At 34.5% G+C, this 19,467-nt stretch overlaps 1 protein-coding gene across 1 annotated transcript in view; it reads right to left on the bottom strand.

Moving 5' to 3' along the window:
* LOC150094685 (cell adhesion molecule Dscam1-like) overlaps window positions 1–19,467 on the bottom strand; it is a 639,127-nt gene that overhangs the window by 119,455 nt on the left and 500,205 nt on the right. Inside the window, exon 19 of the mRNA XM_090411623.1 lies at window positions 9,872–10,057. Within this exon, the coding sequence (XP_090267749.1) occupies window positions 9,872–10,057 (186 nt within the window). The remainder of the gene's footprint in view (window positions 1–9,871; window positions 10,058–19,467) is intronic.

Genomic DNA, 19,467 nt, shown 5'->3' with positions numbered 1-19,467 from the left:
CCAAATGGAGACTACAAGTATATCCCCAAAAAAGCTCAGCGATTCTCTTCATGAAAAGGTCGATATCTCCTGCAGGAGACGTCATACTATTCAATACCAAAATTCCCTGGCAGACATAAACAAAATAACTTGGCGTCGTCCTCGACAAAAAATTAACTTTTAACCAACACATCAAGGCCGCGTGTGCAAAGGCATCTAAAGCCATCGCCCAGATCTACCCCCTGATTAACAGGAACAGCAAGCTAAACATCAGAATCAAATTGCTTTTATACCAGCTGATGATTCGTCCTATAGTCACTTACGCCTCTCCAGCCTGGAGCCACACCTCCACTACAAATATTATCAAACTGCATTATGTACAAAACAAGTGCTTGCGAATGATTCTGAACTTCCCATGGTTCGTCAAAAACAATCAACTTCATCGAGATACAAATATTCCTTATATCTTCTCTTTCCTACAATCTTTAGCAACAAAGTTCTTCCTAAAGACGTCTATACACCCCAATGATCTAGTTCAGCAAGCTGTAGCATACGAGACAACGGATATATTGAAATATAAAAGATCAAAAACCATTTTAACTTCCTGTAGCAATGCATAATCTCCATGCCCATCCAGGGCGAGCAAGCTGGTCATAAAATTCTATCCTCACTGTAGCCGCACCAGATAGCGGGGAATATGAAAAGCATCTTGCTTCATGCCTAAAGACATTAATCAATAGTCAATCAATTGCTTTCGCCTTGTTAGAGACAGCGAGATGAATAAAAACTCAAGGGATTCGGACCTGACGATATTTTAACTATCAAGCTAATCGCTCTACGATAAATGTGTGAAACGTTATCCAACCTGTAAGAATTTTCAGAAACATGTCTTACAGGATAGCTTTGGATGCCAGTTTTTTGAATAAGTGGTTCTGAAAAAAAATGTTTATTCCCCCCCCTTTTCCGTCTCATAGTCTTCTTATGGGTTATCGTAAAGGAGAGAGAATGTACATCACAAATGACCTCATTAAAACATTTTACGGTCATTTTTTTTAATCAACAAACATAGGCATTTCAAATACCAACATTGTTTAGTGAACAAATGGAATTATTTAATTCGCCTACCAATGTAGAGATGCTTTGTTACTAATTTAAGAGCCAAGAGTTTTTTAATTTTTTTATTATTTTTTTTAACTCAATGTGGGAGGAGAAATTTGATGGAATAAATTTCCAAAGAAATACCTGCTTGATAAAGCTTCAGCCTTCGGCACTACGTGTAGGAATGTACGTAAAAAAAAAAAAAAAAAAAAAAGAACGGCGGTATTTTGCCAGAAGACGACATGATATTTTGCCTTTTGGTAAATAGCAAATTAATTAACTTACTAAATTTGATAAATAATTCACTAAGGAATGAAATTAATTAGCTTGTTTTGTATAGAATTTCATTTCGCATAAAATCAGCTAATTCACCGAACACTATATCTGTGTGCGTGTGTGTGTTTTATACATGTGCGCGTATTCTACATACGTGTGTACACAGGAAGACAAACCTTCGATGGTTTCCATGATTGCAGTACCGTTTATATAATTGCCATTTAAATGTGTATCTCTTAAATACAATGACACTTTGATGGATAATCTGATAGGCCTATAGCAGTGTTTGAGTTAGGCTACCATATGTTTAAGCTATTGCGTAAAGAAGAAAAAAGAAACGGAAAACAAATGAATATTACATACATTATATATATATATATATATATATATATATATATATATATATATATATATATATATATATATATTGCATATCATATAAAGTAAATAATACTTATTCATTATTTAGTTATTTTTAAAAATATCAAAAATAATTCCAGAAATATAAAAGACACCATTTATAGTCATGTAATTCCAGACTATTTCAAAACAGTCATTAGTGTATCATCAGACTATGAACAAACATCAGGTTTCGGTTTCTGGTTGTGTAATTTACAATAAGTGCCCACCATTACAATATTGAACGTGACAACAAGTAATCCCTCCTTCCTTTCCACCCCGTATCCTATCCCTACATTACGCCGATAGACTCACGCAATATCTCCATAGAAGATACCCAAGAAACGCGAATACGCAATTACACCTTCCTTGATGTACTCACCCAACGCACGCTACTTTCAAATCACCCAGTTGAGAAAATGAAGACCATCACAGTCTTCATGCATGCCTTAATGGCTCATCACTGGAACGGATCAAGACTGGAACAGATCATAACGTCACACAATTTAAAACACACAACTTTCCACAGCTTTTAAGCTTCCTATTCACGCCTAACATCGCGTTTATTATAACAACCATCAAGCTGGCCTAAACTGTTTCACTAATAAGTTACTATACAAGCATAAAATACTATTTTTAATTAATTTAAACAACTTAAAATGTATATTTGAACTTTATTCTTTATAGATAATAATCTTTAAAGAATTTATTCCTTTGGGCAAAGACGAAATTTTTAATTCTTTCATTTGTTTGTGTTCAACACATCATCTTTTGATTTGCTAACCTGCACTTCTAAATGTTTGCCCATTAGCCTAAGAGGATGTGTGTCATTCTCTGTACATTCATTAGAGACAGCTAATAGAAGTTGGTGGTGTCCTTGGGGACGTAATTACCCTATTTGTTTTGGCTGCTGAATTTCGTCTATCTTCCACATGACTTGAGATACTTCACGAATAATTTTGCAGTTTTGTGCGATCAATCTTGAGTAATCCTGGCTAAACTTGGCGGTATAATCAAATTTATTTTTCCTCTTCTTCTTAACGAAGCTTGATATATTAATTATTTATTCTTATGACAACGGATTACAGATGTCATCGTATAGAGAGTCTTGTAATGAGTTCGCATTTATCATCCAAACTCTCTAGGGTTCGCTAGACACCAAAGAAATTATTTTCGGATGAAAGAACATGTGGTTCTTTCTTTCATTTCTTTTAATTGGTAAAACTAGCGCTGTGTGTGTGTGGGGGGGGGGGGGATTTAAGCTCGCACTTCCCATAGCTAGTACAGCAGCATGGCAATTTTCAAATTAAAAATACACAGCAAGCGATATACTGCGCAAAACAGAACTGTAAAGAATGAATTTTTTTTAAAAAACAGACTAAAAATATATTTGTTTCACAATATATCTGTAACTGGATGATACGTAGTATTTGACATCCTTGCTAAATTTGTTGTTAAGATATCTGAATATCGTTTTAATCGAGCCATTTTCCATTTAAGCAGCAACAGTCGAATCCATCGAATCCATTTGCTACAATAATAGCAAACATTTAAATTCTTACAGTTACTTAAGATAAATAGTAACGTCACATGGTATAGTTGCCATTATCTTCTTTATAGTAGTCTTTATACTTCTGTCACTTTTCCAATGTTCTATCAATGAATTCTGACCGTTATCCAAATCTGCAGTCTATTTGATTACCCTTATATAGCTCATTGCCCAGCAGAAATGACATTTCTGATGTCTTACAGGCATCAGCGCATGGCTCGCTACCTATACTCAGCCAAAAATAAGTACTGTACACAGAATTAAAGGGAATTATTCACTAGAATTAGTGAATAATTCTTAGTGGTACTAAGAATTATTAGCGGTATATGTGACGACTCTTACTGCCATTGCTAGGAAGCAATTATTTACATCTATGTTTTCGATAATCGAAAATATCATGGCCTTCAAAGAGCCCTTTAAACCCAACTTGTTTACTCATATCAATATTATATGGCCAATTGAAATTTTTTAATGCTTAAAAAGAGATTTTTTTCAATACTTCTAATAATAAATGACATGAAATGCGTTATAATTACGGCGGTTAATAAGCCTTATTATTATTTTCTTCCATTATGCAACCTTACAACCATCGCACTATTTCTTGACAAATAACAGCGTCAACCAGCAGTTTGTTTTTCATGTCTTGTACTTCAAAGCTATGTGTAAATAGGTCACGCACGTGAACACGCCTTATTACCAAGCAACAATATTTCCGATCCCCTTCACGGTGAGCGTACCATATCACAAGTATCACCTGTATGTCACGCAAACTGCGAAGTTGAGTGATGATGAGATAGAAACTCGTTTTTTTTTTTTTTTCAGTACTTGCTGCTGATAACGGTTGTCTATAGAGAGAGATACTTACTTCCAAGTTTTCCTATCGCCTCCGACAGTTAATTTTGTCTTCAGATATTATTAATAGCCAAGTGCAAACAGATCGGTGCAAAGTAATTAGTTTGAAAGGGGTGGTTCAAAAATCATAATCAATATTATGCGATATTTCTCTCGGTTGATGTTTTAGGCAGTACTTAAATAATTATTTAAATATACCATTGAAAAATAATCTTGCAAGCACCCTACCTCCCTCAAACCTCCTCTTCTTCACTTCTCTTTTCATTTATTTTTTTTCTTTCTTTGGATAAACCTAATATTTTTTCTCTCTATTCCCCAATCTGTCTTCTGACTGTCATGCTCACTTTACTTTCCCCCCACCCCCTCAGACATTAGAAAGCAATCAGTCACTGTAAAACTGCACATGTTGAAGCGATACAATCTCTACTTCCAAATTACCTGCGCAACGATCGTCTAAGCACGCGCAGTAACTTTTTTTTTTTTAGTGACTACTAGTTACCACCAAAATGAAAATTAAACTTCGTTCTTACACATATGATATACTAGGAAGCCATTAACATTAGTCTATTACTTAATACGGGAATGCATTACTGTAACCAGTAAATCTGTTTCTGACTATAAAACATGCGCATGAGCACCCAATGATCAAAAGGCTCCTTTCCTTCCTTATTTTTCTATGTTCCTGTAGTTTCACGCACATACGATAAAATAAGAATATCGAGAGACAGACGTTTTTTGATACAGATCAAGTTTAAAAATTCACATAAAAACCCAATGGCTTTGAGTAAGAGAGCCATGAAATCTCTCGTGGATGAAGTACCTTCCTTTCTCTCGCTCTTTCTTTCTTTTTTTTTTTTTGGATTTTCTAAGGAAAAATGAGGTTACTGTTCTTTTTCCTTGCAAATGATGCGTGTTTTAACCTGCTATTCTCATAAAACTGGAACAGATTTCTTTAAACGGATTTGAAAATCCTCTTGATATATCATACAAGGATTACTTTTTTTCCCATTTTTCTTTTTCAGTATTTTTTATTGCACACTGTATGTGACTTATCTACAGTTACGCTGGGCATATTATACATTTGGAGTCACAATTCATGCAAGATGATCGCATTAGATTAGCTAGTTCAATAACTAATTCAAAAAAAGAAATTGCTGCTAGAACTAATGCAGGAAATGCTTTCTTTTAAATAAATGCTGAAATTCCTAAAGTTATTTTTCCGCTCAATGGCTTACTTCACTCTCACGTTCATACTTTAAAAAAACGTTAGTTTTTATAATTGCTAGTAATGTTTCTTATTCCAGTTACATAAGCTTACTGGCAATATTATTTCTAAGTCTGGTAGATAGTTATCATTCAACCTGCCATACTCGAGGTCTGAAATTATTTTAAGAGATCATGTTTGATCTTCATACGAGAGTTACCGCATCGTAGCATTTGATACATCGTTATTAATAAGTTTCAACCATTTATTAGCATGATTGCTTTACATAACGGAACATAGTTGTTGCTTGGGAAAACACACGCAGTGATGACATGAAGAGTGAAATTTTCCTGATATCCAAAAGCATTAAGATAATTCTTTTATATAAAAACATAAACATACCGCAGAAGTGCTATTTATATTCACTTCGAAATCTCTAAAAAATATGCACAGCGTTACGTAGAGCAGAATTATAAACACATACCGTGTTTAGCGCCATACTAGAACGATTCTCTGTGGAAAAAATAAAGCATCAGAAGTACCTTACAGTTAGTGTGCATGGAAATAAAAATAATAATCAGATTTTAAAAAAATGCTGGCTACTGTACCATCTGAAAACCACGTGCGCCAGTTGTCACATGATAAGATACGTCGATCGTTTTTTTTTTTTTTTTTTTTGGAAGTTAAAATATATCAAAGTAAACAGTGATGAGGGCTTTTTCTATTTTTGCTAAGAATTTCTCACGAATATTTTACCTAAAAAAAACTCATTAAAATATTTGTATTATACGCATGCAACCTTTTTTTCAAATTTTCTTCTCTATTTTTCTTAGATTTTTTTTTCTTTCTTTTTTTATTTTCGCATTTCAATACTCACTTTTGTAGTATCCATTTAAATCTCTTCATTTAATAAGATAAAAGAAGTTTAGAAATTTGATATCTTAGTTCAAACCGCTAAAAATGAAAAAAAAAAATGTTCTTTTCTAAAACTGTTGCCTTTCTAATTAGCGAATTACTTTTAAATATGAGCATTAAGAAATTATTTGCAGCCATTAACAAGTAAAAAAAAATTAAAAACACTTAAGTACTATTAAAAAAATCAGTTTAGGTGCAAGGAACATAACACATTCTTAAAAATCAAATAACATTAAATATTAACAAAAACAATAAATAAAAAATACAAATAAATAAATAATCTCAGCTTAAGCGCTTTCAATCCAGAAGATTGCATAGAATGTGTAGAAGAAAAAATAAAAATTGATATCTTAGTTCATGAAACCGCTAAAAATAGAAAAAAAAAAAAACTGGCCTTTTCTAAAAGTGTTGTCTTTCTAATTAACGAATTACTTTTGTGACATCTTTTACAGAAACGGATAGCAAGCAAAATTATCATATAGGATCAAAGTTTTTTTGTAGTTGGGTGAACAAGCTGTCAGAATTTTAATATGAAAAGCAATTAACCAGAAGTTCAAAGATTTACTAGTAATAAAGGTACAGGATCGTGGGTTCCGATTCCTATAAGACGACAGTTGACCATAAGGCAGAAAGCAACAGTGGGGGTTAACAATACACTGTCTGCGTGTAAAGATGCTTGTAACTTGTTTCTTGAGCTCTGGAAGATCAAGAGGAACGAATAAAGCTTTCCTTTTTCGAGATAGGTAACAGCTAGCTTGGCAGATACCTGGCTTATATTGGAATGCATCATCAACTGTGAGGTTGAGCGAATGGTCTGGAGTTGATTCTTCTGGAAGGAACTTACATCTTTCTGTTGTACTTCTCATAAAGATGAAAACCAATGGACTGCACCACTAGTGGATAATGCAATGTTTCATACATTGCGACAATTGTAAGGAACCGACAGATACTTCTTTCGCTACAAGAATGAGCTTCGTCAAACTGCAGGCGCTGTTTACAAAAAGAAGAGATTGGCTTGCACACGGTTCCCATTTGAACCTAACAGAACTGTTGTAAGACGAACCGGACTATTCGGTGCAACTGATCGATGACTTTCATAAAACAGTGTATGGAAAGGAGGTCATTTGAAGGAACAGTGGTTCAAAATACATTATCGCAAACTGATGGAGTATTTTTAGAATGCTGTAAATTGTGATTACTGCTAAAGGTGGGGTCCAAACTTTGAGTGTGCCCAATTTAAATTTCTCTAAAATATAATGCTGTCTCCAAGTACACATTTCAATATGGTGGATGGTTTATAGATAAGCTCAAAGTTGATGTCAACGATTACTTCAAACTTCAATTTCTAATAATATTTCATAAGATCTTGATATGGCAAATACATAACAGCAAATATACTTCAGTTACATCAGATCGTAGCACCATTCTAACACTTTTATTTCCCAAAGGGAAATAAAACCTAGAACTCATTTAGGCCTAAATTCACGCTGCTTTTTTGACACTGAAAGCGAAGTACATAACTATGAATGATTTAAGAGCTATGGGGACGACAACCATATGGCAAATAACAACTACCATCTCTTGATCCTAAACCGTAACACTTGAATAGTCTGAAATAGTGCGAGCTTTCTGAGATTCGGAATTAAATACCCGAATGCAAGGGAGCGAGGAGATATCCTACCTTCCTGTATCAAGGCCTAGTTAATTAACCAGGTGTAAAACACAATGTGCTTTTTACCCTATTTATTCATTTAAATACGACTTCATTAATATTTAAAAGAACCAAAATGTTACGCAAGTTCAAGAGTTATTTCCGCCAGTCACTCTAATAACGCGTGCACATCTACTCCAAGATCGATCAGCATATTTGCGGTGCATGTTTTACTCAAATTCAGAGTGTATGGAAGTGATAGCGAGAATCTTTTCACTTTTGCCATTTCCTATTGTCATGGAAACAGAACAGTGTGCAATTACAATCAATATGAAAAACAATAAAACAGTAATATGGGAAAGCACTACGCATATGTCTTAACCAACAAATAAAAAAAAATATATATATATATATATATATATAATGTTATTTATAATTCTATAAATAACATTGTTTTAAACAACTCCAAATGACAACCGAAAATATATTTTGAATTGTTTAAAACAATGTCCTTGAGACACACAATTGTTTCCTGTTTTAGTCCTCCACATAAGCGTGTAAGATTGCTGAATAGCAACAGATATGATATCTGCCATTATCTCTTCCAGTCAGCAGAGTTTTATCACTGCAAAAAAAAAATGTAATACAGAGTGTAATGGATTTAAAATACGGGCTTTCAGTTCCACAGCAATGGGATCCATCACTTGTCACTTCCACGACAACATTTAACATGTTACAAGCATCTCTTCTGTCTTTATCAACTTCTGAAACCGGCACTCAACTCTAGATTCTTGTTCAGCAGGAGGAAATATCTCTCAAGATTGCTTTATTCTTTCATTTTTTTTCTTTTATTTTAAAATCATCCTTGACATCTCTTGATGTAGTGAGAACACTTTTGTTTTTTAAGTGTGATAATGAATAGAAACCTCTTTTTTCTCAAGAATGGTCGAGTGCCTTTTTTTTAATGAAGTGGTACCACCAATGCCATGAACGTGATGTGACGTCAAGAATGCCAATGAGATCCCCCCTCCCCCACTAGATTTGTTCTGATAGTGCTTTGAGAGTTTATTAGCATTACAATCACGTGAATATGTGTCACTAACACTCTGAATTAAAACATTACTTCTTAGGTTGCACACGAAATTTTCTATTGAAGAAGTAAAGATTTACGGCCCATCCTTATACATTTTGAACTTCTATCATTGCTTATTGTCATTGGTATAAAATTCTTCAAATGTGAAAACATCAAACAATTGCTCAGATGCGTAAAATGGGTACCATATATATAGTGCTGGTTTTCATACTTCCACTTTAAAATGAAGGTATGAAAACCAGTATTATGACGTCATCATGTACAATCGCTTGCCATGAAATCTCAACTATTGTTGTGCTCGTTGCTATGCTGCAAAATAAATGTATTGTAACTAAAACAATTGAACTGATTGCTAATAAACTATCGTACAACATACCATCAGCATTGTTAATGGTTGGTTATTTTTTGTTTTCAGTGTCAACTGACAACCCATAAATGAATGTCGTCTTTCCGTTGCATGCAGTGCAGGATTGGAAAACCAAATTTAAAACAGAGCTGTCATGAAAATGATTTTCTTCAATATATGAATTAAGATAATTATTTTATCTACATAACTTAGAGCATCTCACGATTAATATAAACGAAACAAACAGTCATCTTTGATATTTATAGTTGATAAATTTCTTCCTACTAACTTTGATATCGTATATAATATTAAATGTAATTCTTAGAAAATAAGTATCTATTTTCTTTGAATTTTTGCTGCTTCTTGTAACTGTCAACGGTATCCAGCAAGTGACGCCCGCTAGTCAGTCTTCCTCTCCACTACACCCTCCCCCCTCTCCACAGAAATCCTTAAGATACACGAGACAACATCTCTAGCAAGTCATTTATAACGTTCTGACGCACACTTACCCGTTCCTTCAGTTTTGACCTGCAGGACATCACTGGGTTCTCCGCTGCCGGCTTTGTTAAGAGCGGAAAGATACAGTTGGTAGCGAGTGCCACACCGCAAAGGTTGAAGAACGTGGGATTCTTGATCGGCAGGAATGCGGTGCTCTGCCCATTCGCTTTTCTCTTCACGGTAGAACAGAATGTAACCTAAGACGAAAGATTAAAAGGAAATTCTATAAATAACTTGGTCGAGCTATCCGGGGAACAATAGATGTCAAAGACATTAGGCCTGCACAATAGGTAACTTATATCAGGGATCAATTTAATTTTCGACCAGGCAAATAATGGCACAGCGGTAGGAGTATTGTTGAAGGCTGCTCTAGTCATCAAGTTGTTTGTAAGGAACTGGGTTCTGTATAACAGAAGCTATTAACAATCGCCAGTGTGGAAAATCAGATTACAAACCATCAGAGACAGTGGAGCGCCCCATGATATACGTTGACTACAAGGATATGTAGGCCCTTTAAAAATAATAAAAAGCAATAAAAGACATGGATCATTCGATATCGCTTTAACTCAGGTTGTTGTTGCAAGATAGGAACATAAAGAGGACTGTAATCAAAGATACGAAGGCTTTCATATGTTCTGCGTCTGTAAATCATGTAAAATGACTCTGCTATGTTGGAAGGTAATCTCCCATCTTTAGGTTCGCGATCAGCAACATAGAAGCTTAAATTATGGCTACCTTTAGGAATTAGCGATTAACTTTGCTTCCATCAGGGATTAAGAGCTATATAAAGGATTTATTTGGCTTATTAATCATGCCACTTATTGCTGATAGTGATACGGTGACCTCATAATTACATATAACCTTTTAGCCACTTAATCCAGTAGATGGCGCTATAACTTAATGTTTTCTGAATGCTGTTTGTTTCGTGATTAGTAAGTAAATGATGATTGATTTTACTTCTTATATTTGTTTGCACACGATTATAATGAACATGAAAAAAAGTGAATAAGCGTTTTAGATCGGTACGTGGGGAAATTAGCTTTCAGCTAGTGGATGACTTCGGAACGAAATGGTCAGCAATTTTGCCAAAAAAAAAAAAAACATGTTTTTAAACGACTTAAAATAATGTCACCACATCGTCCGGTGTAATCGAAACTATTAATCAGTTTACTTCATTATTCATTCTATTAAACTTTCGGATAAAATTAAATGATCATGTAGGCCTATATTGTGGTCTTTATTTTACGGAAAGTAAAGTGAATTTAATATATATAACACGCTGTAATAAATAATCCACTAGCTGTTAGTGGCCTCCTCTGATTATTTGAGCAGAAATTACTTTTGTTCCTGTTACAGAGAAGGTTATCCGAGAAACTCTTTTACGAAAAGGTTATCCGAGAAACTGGTAGTCGTATATGCCATCACAGTGCATTGCTTCGTGGCTAATATTGACATATGGTCTGATTGCAATTTGGGAAAAGAAACATCGTTAGCGGAAAGTTTTTAACGTGATTTCTCCCAGCTCTTGTTCTAATCAACGTATGTTTAAAATACATCATTTAAGTGTCCAACTTTTGCTTCTTTTTAATTGTTTATGTTTCTTGTGAGATGCATTACATCCAATGATTAATTCGAGTGAGTAAAATAGAACTTCGATGTTCAAGAATTTTAGATTTTAGCTTTGATTCAAGAGCTGTCCGATGTAATATAAAATGAAGTTATCCACTTTCGTGTTTTGAGTCAATACATTGGATCACATGTTTTAAATTAAAACAAAATAATTATTCACAATGCTATGTTGGATCTCCATCCAAACGTAGCTTGTTTTCTTTTAGAAATAAAAATAACATCGATTATTGATTTCCGTTCAATATAAGCACAAAATATGAATACAGAATCATGTAAATGAAGATATTTATATATGCATCATCCTTATATTGTAGTTGGTACTACAAGTTTGCATTGTCTCGTAGTTGTATTTTGGGCATTGCCTTTGTCTATCTATCTATTTCGTTTGAAGTGCTGCTACCCCATTACGGAAGTCAAATACGTGAGGTTAAGGTTAAATGTTATACGTTTATTCGAAACTTAATAGAATACGTATGTTTGATCCAACTATATTTTAAAATATAACATGATCATGGTTTGGGAGAAAAGATTAGGAACTACACCAATTTTTCAAGAGTTTCAAGGTCTTAGAGGGTAAGAAAGAATTAATACGTTCCCAGTAGCCATTCACATCACTGAAGCCTGTGATCGTTAAAATTCACAAAAATTAAAACAAGTTCGCATTTCATAATTACAGAAATAATCGATGCCTTTAATACTGTGATCCTTGCCTGAGAAGGAACACAGGATTAAAAAATCTACTTGACGGAACATTAAGTAAATTACTTACAGAATATGAGCCACACGTGTTTCGATTCCAAAAGTTGAGATTCCTTACTAAAAAAAAAAGCAAGATACTTTTAACTCGTTGTGGATTAATTAAGGAAAATGTAACACGAGAAATAAAGGCCATCCCCCCTCAAAAAAAAATCTTCACAACATGCTTTTGGAAGAGGTTTAGAGACATTGGATCCTATGTGTGCGTGTTGGCCTAAGTAACAGGAGATATGGTAATCCTTTTGATATATAACGGTCTAATTTTAATTTTAAAATGTTTATTTTGTGGTCATTTGTTCAAAATCTAATTATATTTCAACAGTTAAAATATCGCTTACTGTTAAGGACCAAATGTATGTCTAAAGTCACATTTATCTTATTCAAGATATGATAATTTTATCTTATGACAATTTTTGGTTCCTTACAAATTCTAATATGTAATGAATGTTTTTGACAATTAGCTATCGGCAGTATGAGTCGAGTAAACACCCCATAGAACGTCCTACAAGCATTTAAAGCAGAGACATATTAACCATTAAAATAGAACACTTCCCCATAATTCATTCCTCGTAGCAGTTAACAAATATCGGAATCTTTGGAGATGTTTGTTTAACGTGGACGATATTAAATATAAATGTGCATTTTAATAAAGATTCTCCATTCCGTGTGCTTTCCTTTGCCGGCTAGCAATACTCTACGAAGGAGGTGGCCCCGACTTTAATTACCCAAAAGGACTTGTTCACTAGCAGATGTCGATGCACTACTAAATTATAAAGCACTAACGAATCATCTTTTGATAGAACAACACGGTGCTTTGTTACTGTAAACTTTAGAAAAATTGTCTTTCATAACTCCATCCAGAGATAATAATGTAGGGCGAGGGTCGTTAATCTGCGTTGTTTTTCATTCGGGAAAGGGGCCTGTTTAAAGAGTACTTAGCTATCATTATTCTTCGAGCTGCCCTCTTTGAACTGCGTGTACGTGTTTTGATCGAAAACTATTCACGACAGTTACAATAATACGGCCTACGTTCTAAGGCTAAAGCTGTTACCAGGTGAAAAGGGGGGGGGGGGGCGCAGGGGTGATCACTGACGTTATTAAACCCTCCTTGGATGGGATTAACGCATTTGTAAGGTTTCATTAGTAAGGACTAGACAGAGATTACAAATGACACTTTAATGGGAGCGTTTCAGAGTTAAGCCTAACTGCCAGCTTTCGATATAGTGGGCAAAGGCGATAAGGAGGGTGCTAATGAAACGTGGAAAAACTAATGCGTATTGCAACCTAATATAGGGAAACACAATAAAACATCAGACATGAGAAGATAAAGAAAAAAATGTCGTTAAATGCACTGAAGAAACAGAACAAACAACCACTGATAACTTCCGGAAAAAAAGGCATAAAATGACAAGGGAAAATACAACTGAAACTATGACAAAATGGAGAAGATGTTTATTTTCAATTAGTTAAAATAATAGTAATAATAATATTTAGAGTAAATTTTTATAATACATTAAGAATAAAATGGGAAGTAATATATACTAAATTAGTCATTAAAAAAATAATTAATTTCGGAAAATTATAAATTATATCCTGAGGAATATAGCTACACTTATTATTTTTCCTTAAATATAACGTATAATAGGCCTTATGCTATAACGTTATGGCAGGAGGAACAGAAAAAAAAAGTCCTTTTTAGGACTTCCAGGGGAACAAATGGCAATGCTGTAGCTAATGAAGTTCTAACTGAGGCTCGGCTATTGCTGTTACCCTCCTGCCATGATCAGAGCTTTAATTTAATAGCTTAATAACACTCCATCCACACAGATTTACTTCATTCAGATGACGGGATAAAGAGTCAAGGACTCAGTCCATCGCCCAGTTCTTTTAAGAACTTTAAGAACTTATGGCAGGAGGGTAACAGCAATAGCCAGGCCTCAGTTAGAACTTCATTGGCTACATAATTGCTATCCATTACCCTCCAAGGGTATTGGATTGAATGAAATCCATATAAGGACGTTCTGCGAGAAGAGATTGAATCAATCGACCGTGGGATGCGCTGATTGATGATTCACCCTTGGAGGGTAATGGATGGCAATGCTTGCAGCCAATGAAGTTCTAACTGAAGCGTATATTTATTGCTGTTACCCTCCTGCCATGATCAGAGCTTTAATTGCTCAATAACACCTTATCCCTACACTGTCCTCTACAGATAACGGGGAAGATGAAAAGCATTCTTGCTTCGCCCTTTTAAGCCAATCCTTTTAAGGACTTTAAGGTTGTGCGATAAGGTGCAATGTAAACCTTCATGTGAACAAGATTTCGATCACATATACAAGATATCCATCGCCATGTCAGATATTCATTAAAATCTTCTGTAACCTGTTCCAATCAAATTACATGCACATTACCAGCAGAAATGTATGATATAACCAAGAAATTAAAAAACAAAAAGGCTCCTGGACCTGAAAAGCTGCTGCCTCGTATAGCTATTGTACATCTGACCAACATAATTAATTCCATCCTCCGTTTCCGACATTTCCCCTCCTGTTGGAAGATGGCCACATCTGCCTCAAAATTATCGGCCAATCACCCTCATCTCAAATTTGGGTAAAATTGCATCGAACACATCTCAATTGAATACAATTGGTATCAATGCACTGGGGCTATTTTCCTTGACATGGCCAGTGCATTTGATAAAATTTCGCATTTCAGATTACTGCATAAACTGATCTCAACTGGAATACCATTGGAAATGGTTCACCTAATTAAAGCATACCTTTTTGACAGGCGTATGCAAGTCAAGATCAAAGGTACGGTTTCGGCACAGAAACGTATCTTGTCTAGAGTCCCACAAGCATCCTTACTGGCACAGATTCTGTTTTCCATATACATGTGTGATGACCTGCACAATCCATTGTCATCTACCATGGTCCTCTACGCGGATGATAGAGCAATATTAGCCAGATCTCTACATCCACACCTTGTCATCAAAAAACTGCAAGAAAACCTACTACTGATTAAAAAATGGTTCTCCAAATGGAGACTACAAGTGAATCCTCAGAAGAGCATAGCCATGCTATTCACCAGAAGACCGATGCTTCCTAAAGGGGACATCTTCCTGTTTAACATAAAAATCCCGTGTCAAACAGAAGTCAAATACCTTGGTGTACTACTGGACGGAAGGCTAACTTTCAGCAGCTATACCAAGGCTCTCTGTGTAAAGCATCAAAAGCCATTGCTCAACTCTATCCTCTAATCAAAAGAACAGTAAACTGAATACCAGAATCAAAACTATTACTTATCTACATTAGTAGATAAGTAATAAATGTACCCCGTGTGGGGGCCGGGATAAGAATAGCCCCCACTGTAGCCCATGGATGTCGTACGAGGCGAATAAAATGAGTACCCAGGGAGGGTAATGGATGGCAGTGCTGTTGCCAATGAAGTTTTAACTGAGGCGCGACTATTTCTGTTACTCTCCTGCCATGACCTGAGCTTGTAGCCCTATATTACCCCATCCATGCGTTTTCTTTTACAGATAATGGGGAATATGAAAAACATTCTTGTTTCACCAATCTAGCCAGAAAAAAAAAGTTTTTCCAATCATTTGTTGTAATTTTACATAAAAAAAACAGGAGGAGGAAAGTATAACAGAAAAGATGATATATGAAAAGGCACCACCCATAACTCCAGCAGAAATTATAAATGCAATAAACCAAATGAAACTTTCAAAAGCTACAAGTAAAGATGAAATATCTATAGAACCATGGAAATATGGTGGCAAGGAAGCTATTAATTTCCTAATGAATTTATTTAATCAAATTCTTTATACTGGAGTAATCCCAACTGACTGAAAACAGGAATTATTATACCAATTCACAAAAAAAGGAGACAAAAGAATATGTGAAAATTATAGACCCATAACACTCTTAAGTCATAATTATAAACTATTCATTCGAATTATACAAAAGAGAACACAGGTGCTTACAGTAAAAATCATAGAGGAAAACCAAGCAGGATTCAGGCCACATAGATCCACCATAGACCATATCTTCACCATTAATAATATAGCAGAAAAATATTGGGAATACAACCTGCCCATATACTGTTGTTTTATAGATTTTAAGCAAGTCTTTGATTCAGTTAATAGAAACAAATTGATCACTATCCTAAAACACATAAAATGGATTCAGATATTTTAACATTTATTACAAATTATTATGGAGACACCAAAGCTTTTGTTAAAATGAACAAAAGAACAATGTAATAAATATGTTTATCTTGGCAGTCTTATATCTAGTAACCTCAACAATATGGAAACAGTAAAACACAGGCTAAACCTAGGTTGGACCAACATGAATAAACTAAACAAAATATGGAAAAATAAAAAATCCAAACGAGTCTAAAATTAAAATTATATAAAACAATTATTATCCCAACGGCTACTTATGCTTCAGAAGCCTGGAGATTAACTCAACAACCAATCAAGAAACTTCAAGCATTTGAAATGAAATGCCTCAGAAAAATTAATAACACCCACTGGATGGAACACAAGACTAATGATCAAGTCAGAACAGATTTAAACTTCCCAGATAATATAATAGACACAATCATTAAGCATCAACTGAGATGATTTGGTCATGTTCAGAGAATGGCTCCTCATAGACTCCCATATTTAGCTCTGAATGGATATATAGGAATAAAAAGACCTAGAGGAAGATCAAGAAGTACTTGGATAAAGTTGCTGAAAGAACATTCCCATCTACCCAGCTATAGAGTCATGAGTGAGATGGCTAAAGATCGCGATAAGTGGAGACCTTTTCTTCTTAGTGGACTCAACCCATTATCAAGTGGATGAAATGAGATGAGATGATAATTTCCTGGGTTTAATTCATAACTGAAGTTGTTCATATATTTATGGAATTTTATACCTTTTCGTGTACATGATGTAATTTTGAATCATTAGATTTTTTGGAAAGTCTAAAACCATGAAAAAGAGGAATACTTATGAATGTCAGCAAAAGGAAATATACCTTAAGATTATTCTATTTTTATGTTATTATATTTCAATAAAACGATCCAGATAGATGTGAGAATGAATTCGCCATCAAAATTAATATACAAAAATCGTATATAAAATTGGGTTGAATTTATGGAGAGGTTGCCGAGTAATGAATAAATCATTGAAGTCGAGGCGAATTAATAACAATTTATATATTTATTTTACGGAACACCGTTAAAGAAATGATTTCTTTATTATTGCTTGGGATTGGAAAAAGGTCGCTAGAGATTCTTCAAAATGTGGAAATCGATCTACAGAAGATACAAAACCATGTTGCAATGTGCATAATTGGCTTCCCCAGGAATAATTATCTTTAGACATGCGATGGAGAGACAAGAGAAATGGATTTTCCTTAAAGAAAAACTGGATTTTGTAGGGGGGAGAGCGAATTTCTGAAAGAAAGTGGCTGCACTATTTCCATCTAACTTGGTATCCTAACTAATGAGGGTGTTTCGGAACAGAGAACTGCAGACCTTATAATGCCAAGCGGTTTCATGCAAGTGAATACGGAAATGTATGGGCTATATCTTTAAAACTAATCACTCTACACAAAGTTGCCAGTATTTATACTGGCGAATAGCGACCCTAAAACTTTTTCTATTTTATCTAGTAAGTGTAACATTTATATTATCCCATACATTTAAAAATTTTATTTTCTCATATTAGTCCAATATAAGCGACGAACATATGTTCCTATATTAACACTAATAATTCAGAAACCTACTTTTAATAACACCATCCAATAAGTCTAAGAATAATGGATGAAACATTTCTGACCATAGAAGTCAAGTGCTGCTGTAAAGAAGTAACATAGAACGTCGATTTTGTTCCGGAGTCAAAAAACCAAGCATAATATTGTTTCATTAATGGTCGGTAGACCGTGCAAGCAGCTCAGCGTAACGAAAAAAATATACGTGGTCAGATCACACTAAGGAAAATTATATACTTCCATTACAATTTCCTATTACCATAACAGGTATGAGGGGCAATTCCAGCTTTTTGCTTTTTAATTTTATATTTATATATAACATTTCTATGAAATTATAAAAGAGAAAATATGTAGAGCGTGGCGATTAAGGAGAGAACATATAATGGATTGGATTAGTATGATGTTCCATACAGAAGATTATTGAAGTGCAGCTAAACTATTTTAGTCTAGATATCTTTACATCAATATTATTAAGCATAAATTAATACAAAAATCCCAAAGTATGCAGTGTAATGTTCATGCATGCAGTTTTAAACATACGTTAATAGGATTTTTTAGAAGACAGACAATAGCGCTCCTTATTTTGATGACTAGTGTAAAAAAGGAAAGTGATCCATTTGAGCTCTTTCCTTTTTTGTGGTATTATGGGTAACGTTGTAACATTATTGTTTCGTGATATTAATATTCAACCTGTGTTTTTCAGTTGTTTCCTATTACGTTCGATTTCCAGTATATATGCAAATATTCAAAATATTAAAAAGTCCCCCCCCCGACAAGTACTTTATACAAAGGTGAAGATAGTTCGAAGAAAGACAAGTTAGCGAGAGTATCTCGAAGACTTGACATGTAGTCGTAGAAATAGTCCAATCATTATTGAAAAGCTGAATATCATCATTGCCTATGTTAAAATACAGATATAAGCACTTACCAAGTTACATGCTTATGTATAGTAGCAACTAGACTAGATGGGCATATTGTCAATTGTGCATGTAAAACTACGGACATTGCAAGATTTATTATTGTATGATGCCGCACTGTTAAAAAATTTGCATTGTAGCGAACATAATCAGCCAATGAGATGATGAGGGATACCAACTTAGAAAAGGGGATTAATTCCAAAAGGGACCAGCTGAATTTTAAGTAGTAGTATGGAAGTCTCTGTAGTTCTATATGGAGACGATCAACCAGAAGTTCAATATCTACCGTTATTTTTGCCGTAGGAGGCGATATATAATGAGTAGCACAGTCTGTTTCTGTAGACTGGAACTACATATAAGCTGAGTCAAACATCAGTAGGACATTAATAATGTAGATTACATTGGTGTAAGGCACACCATGACTTTTTCGTGAAACATTTAGGATTCGTGATATGGAGTGATAAATCGTTTACAATGCTTTTTCTAATCGCGTAAGTGACTGTGTGTGTGTGTGTGTGTGTGTGTGTGTGT

Source organism: Typopeltis vanoorti, chromosome 21 (genome assembly GCF_054136105.1).
Source record: "Typopeltis vanoorti isolate ZY-2024b chromosome 21, IOZ_Tvanoo_1.0, whole genome shotgun sequence".
Taxonomy (NCBI): domain Eukaryota; kingdom Metazoa; phylum Arthropoda; class Arachnida; order Uropygi; family Thelyphonidae; genus Typopeltis; species Typopeltis vanoorti.
This window is presented reverse-complemented; position numbering and strand designations above follow the sequence as displayed.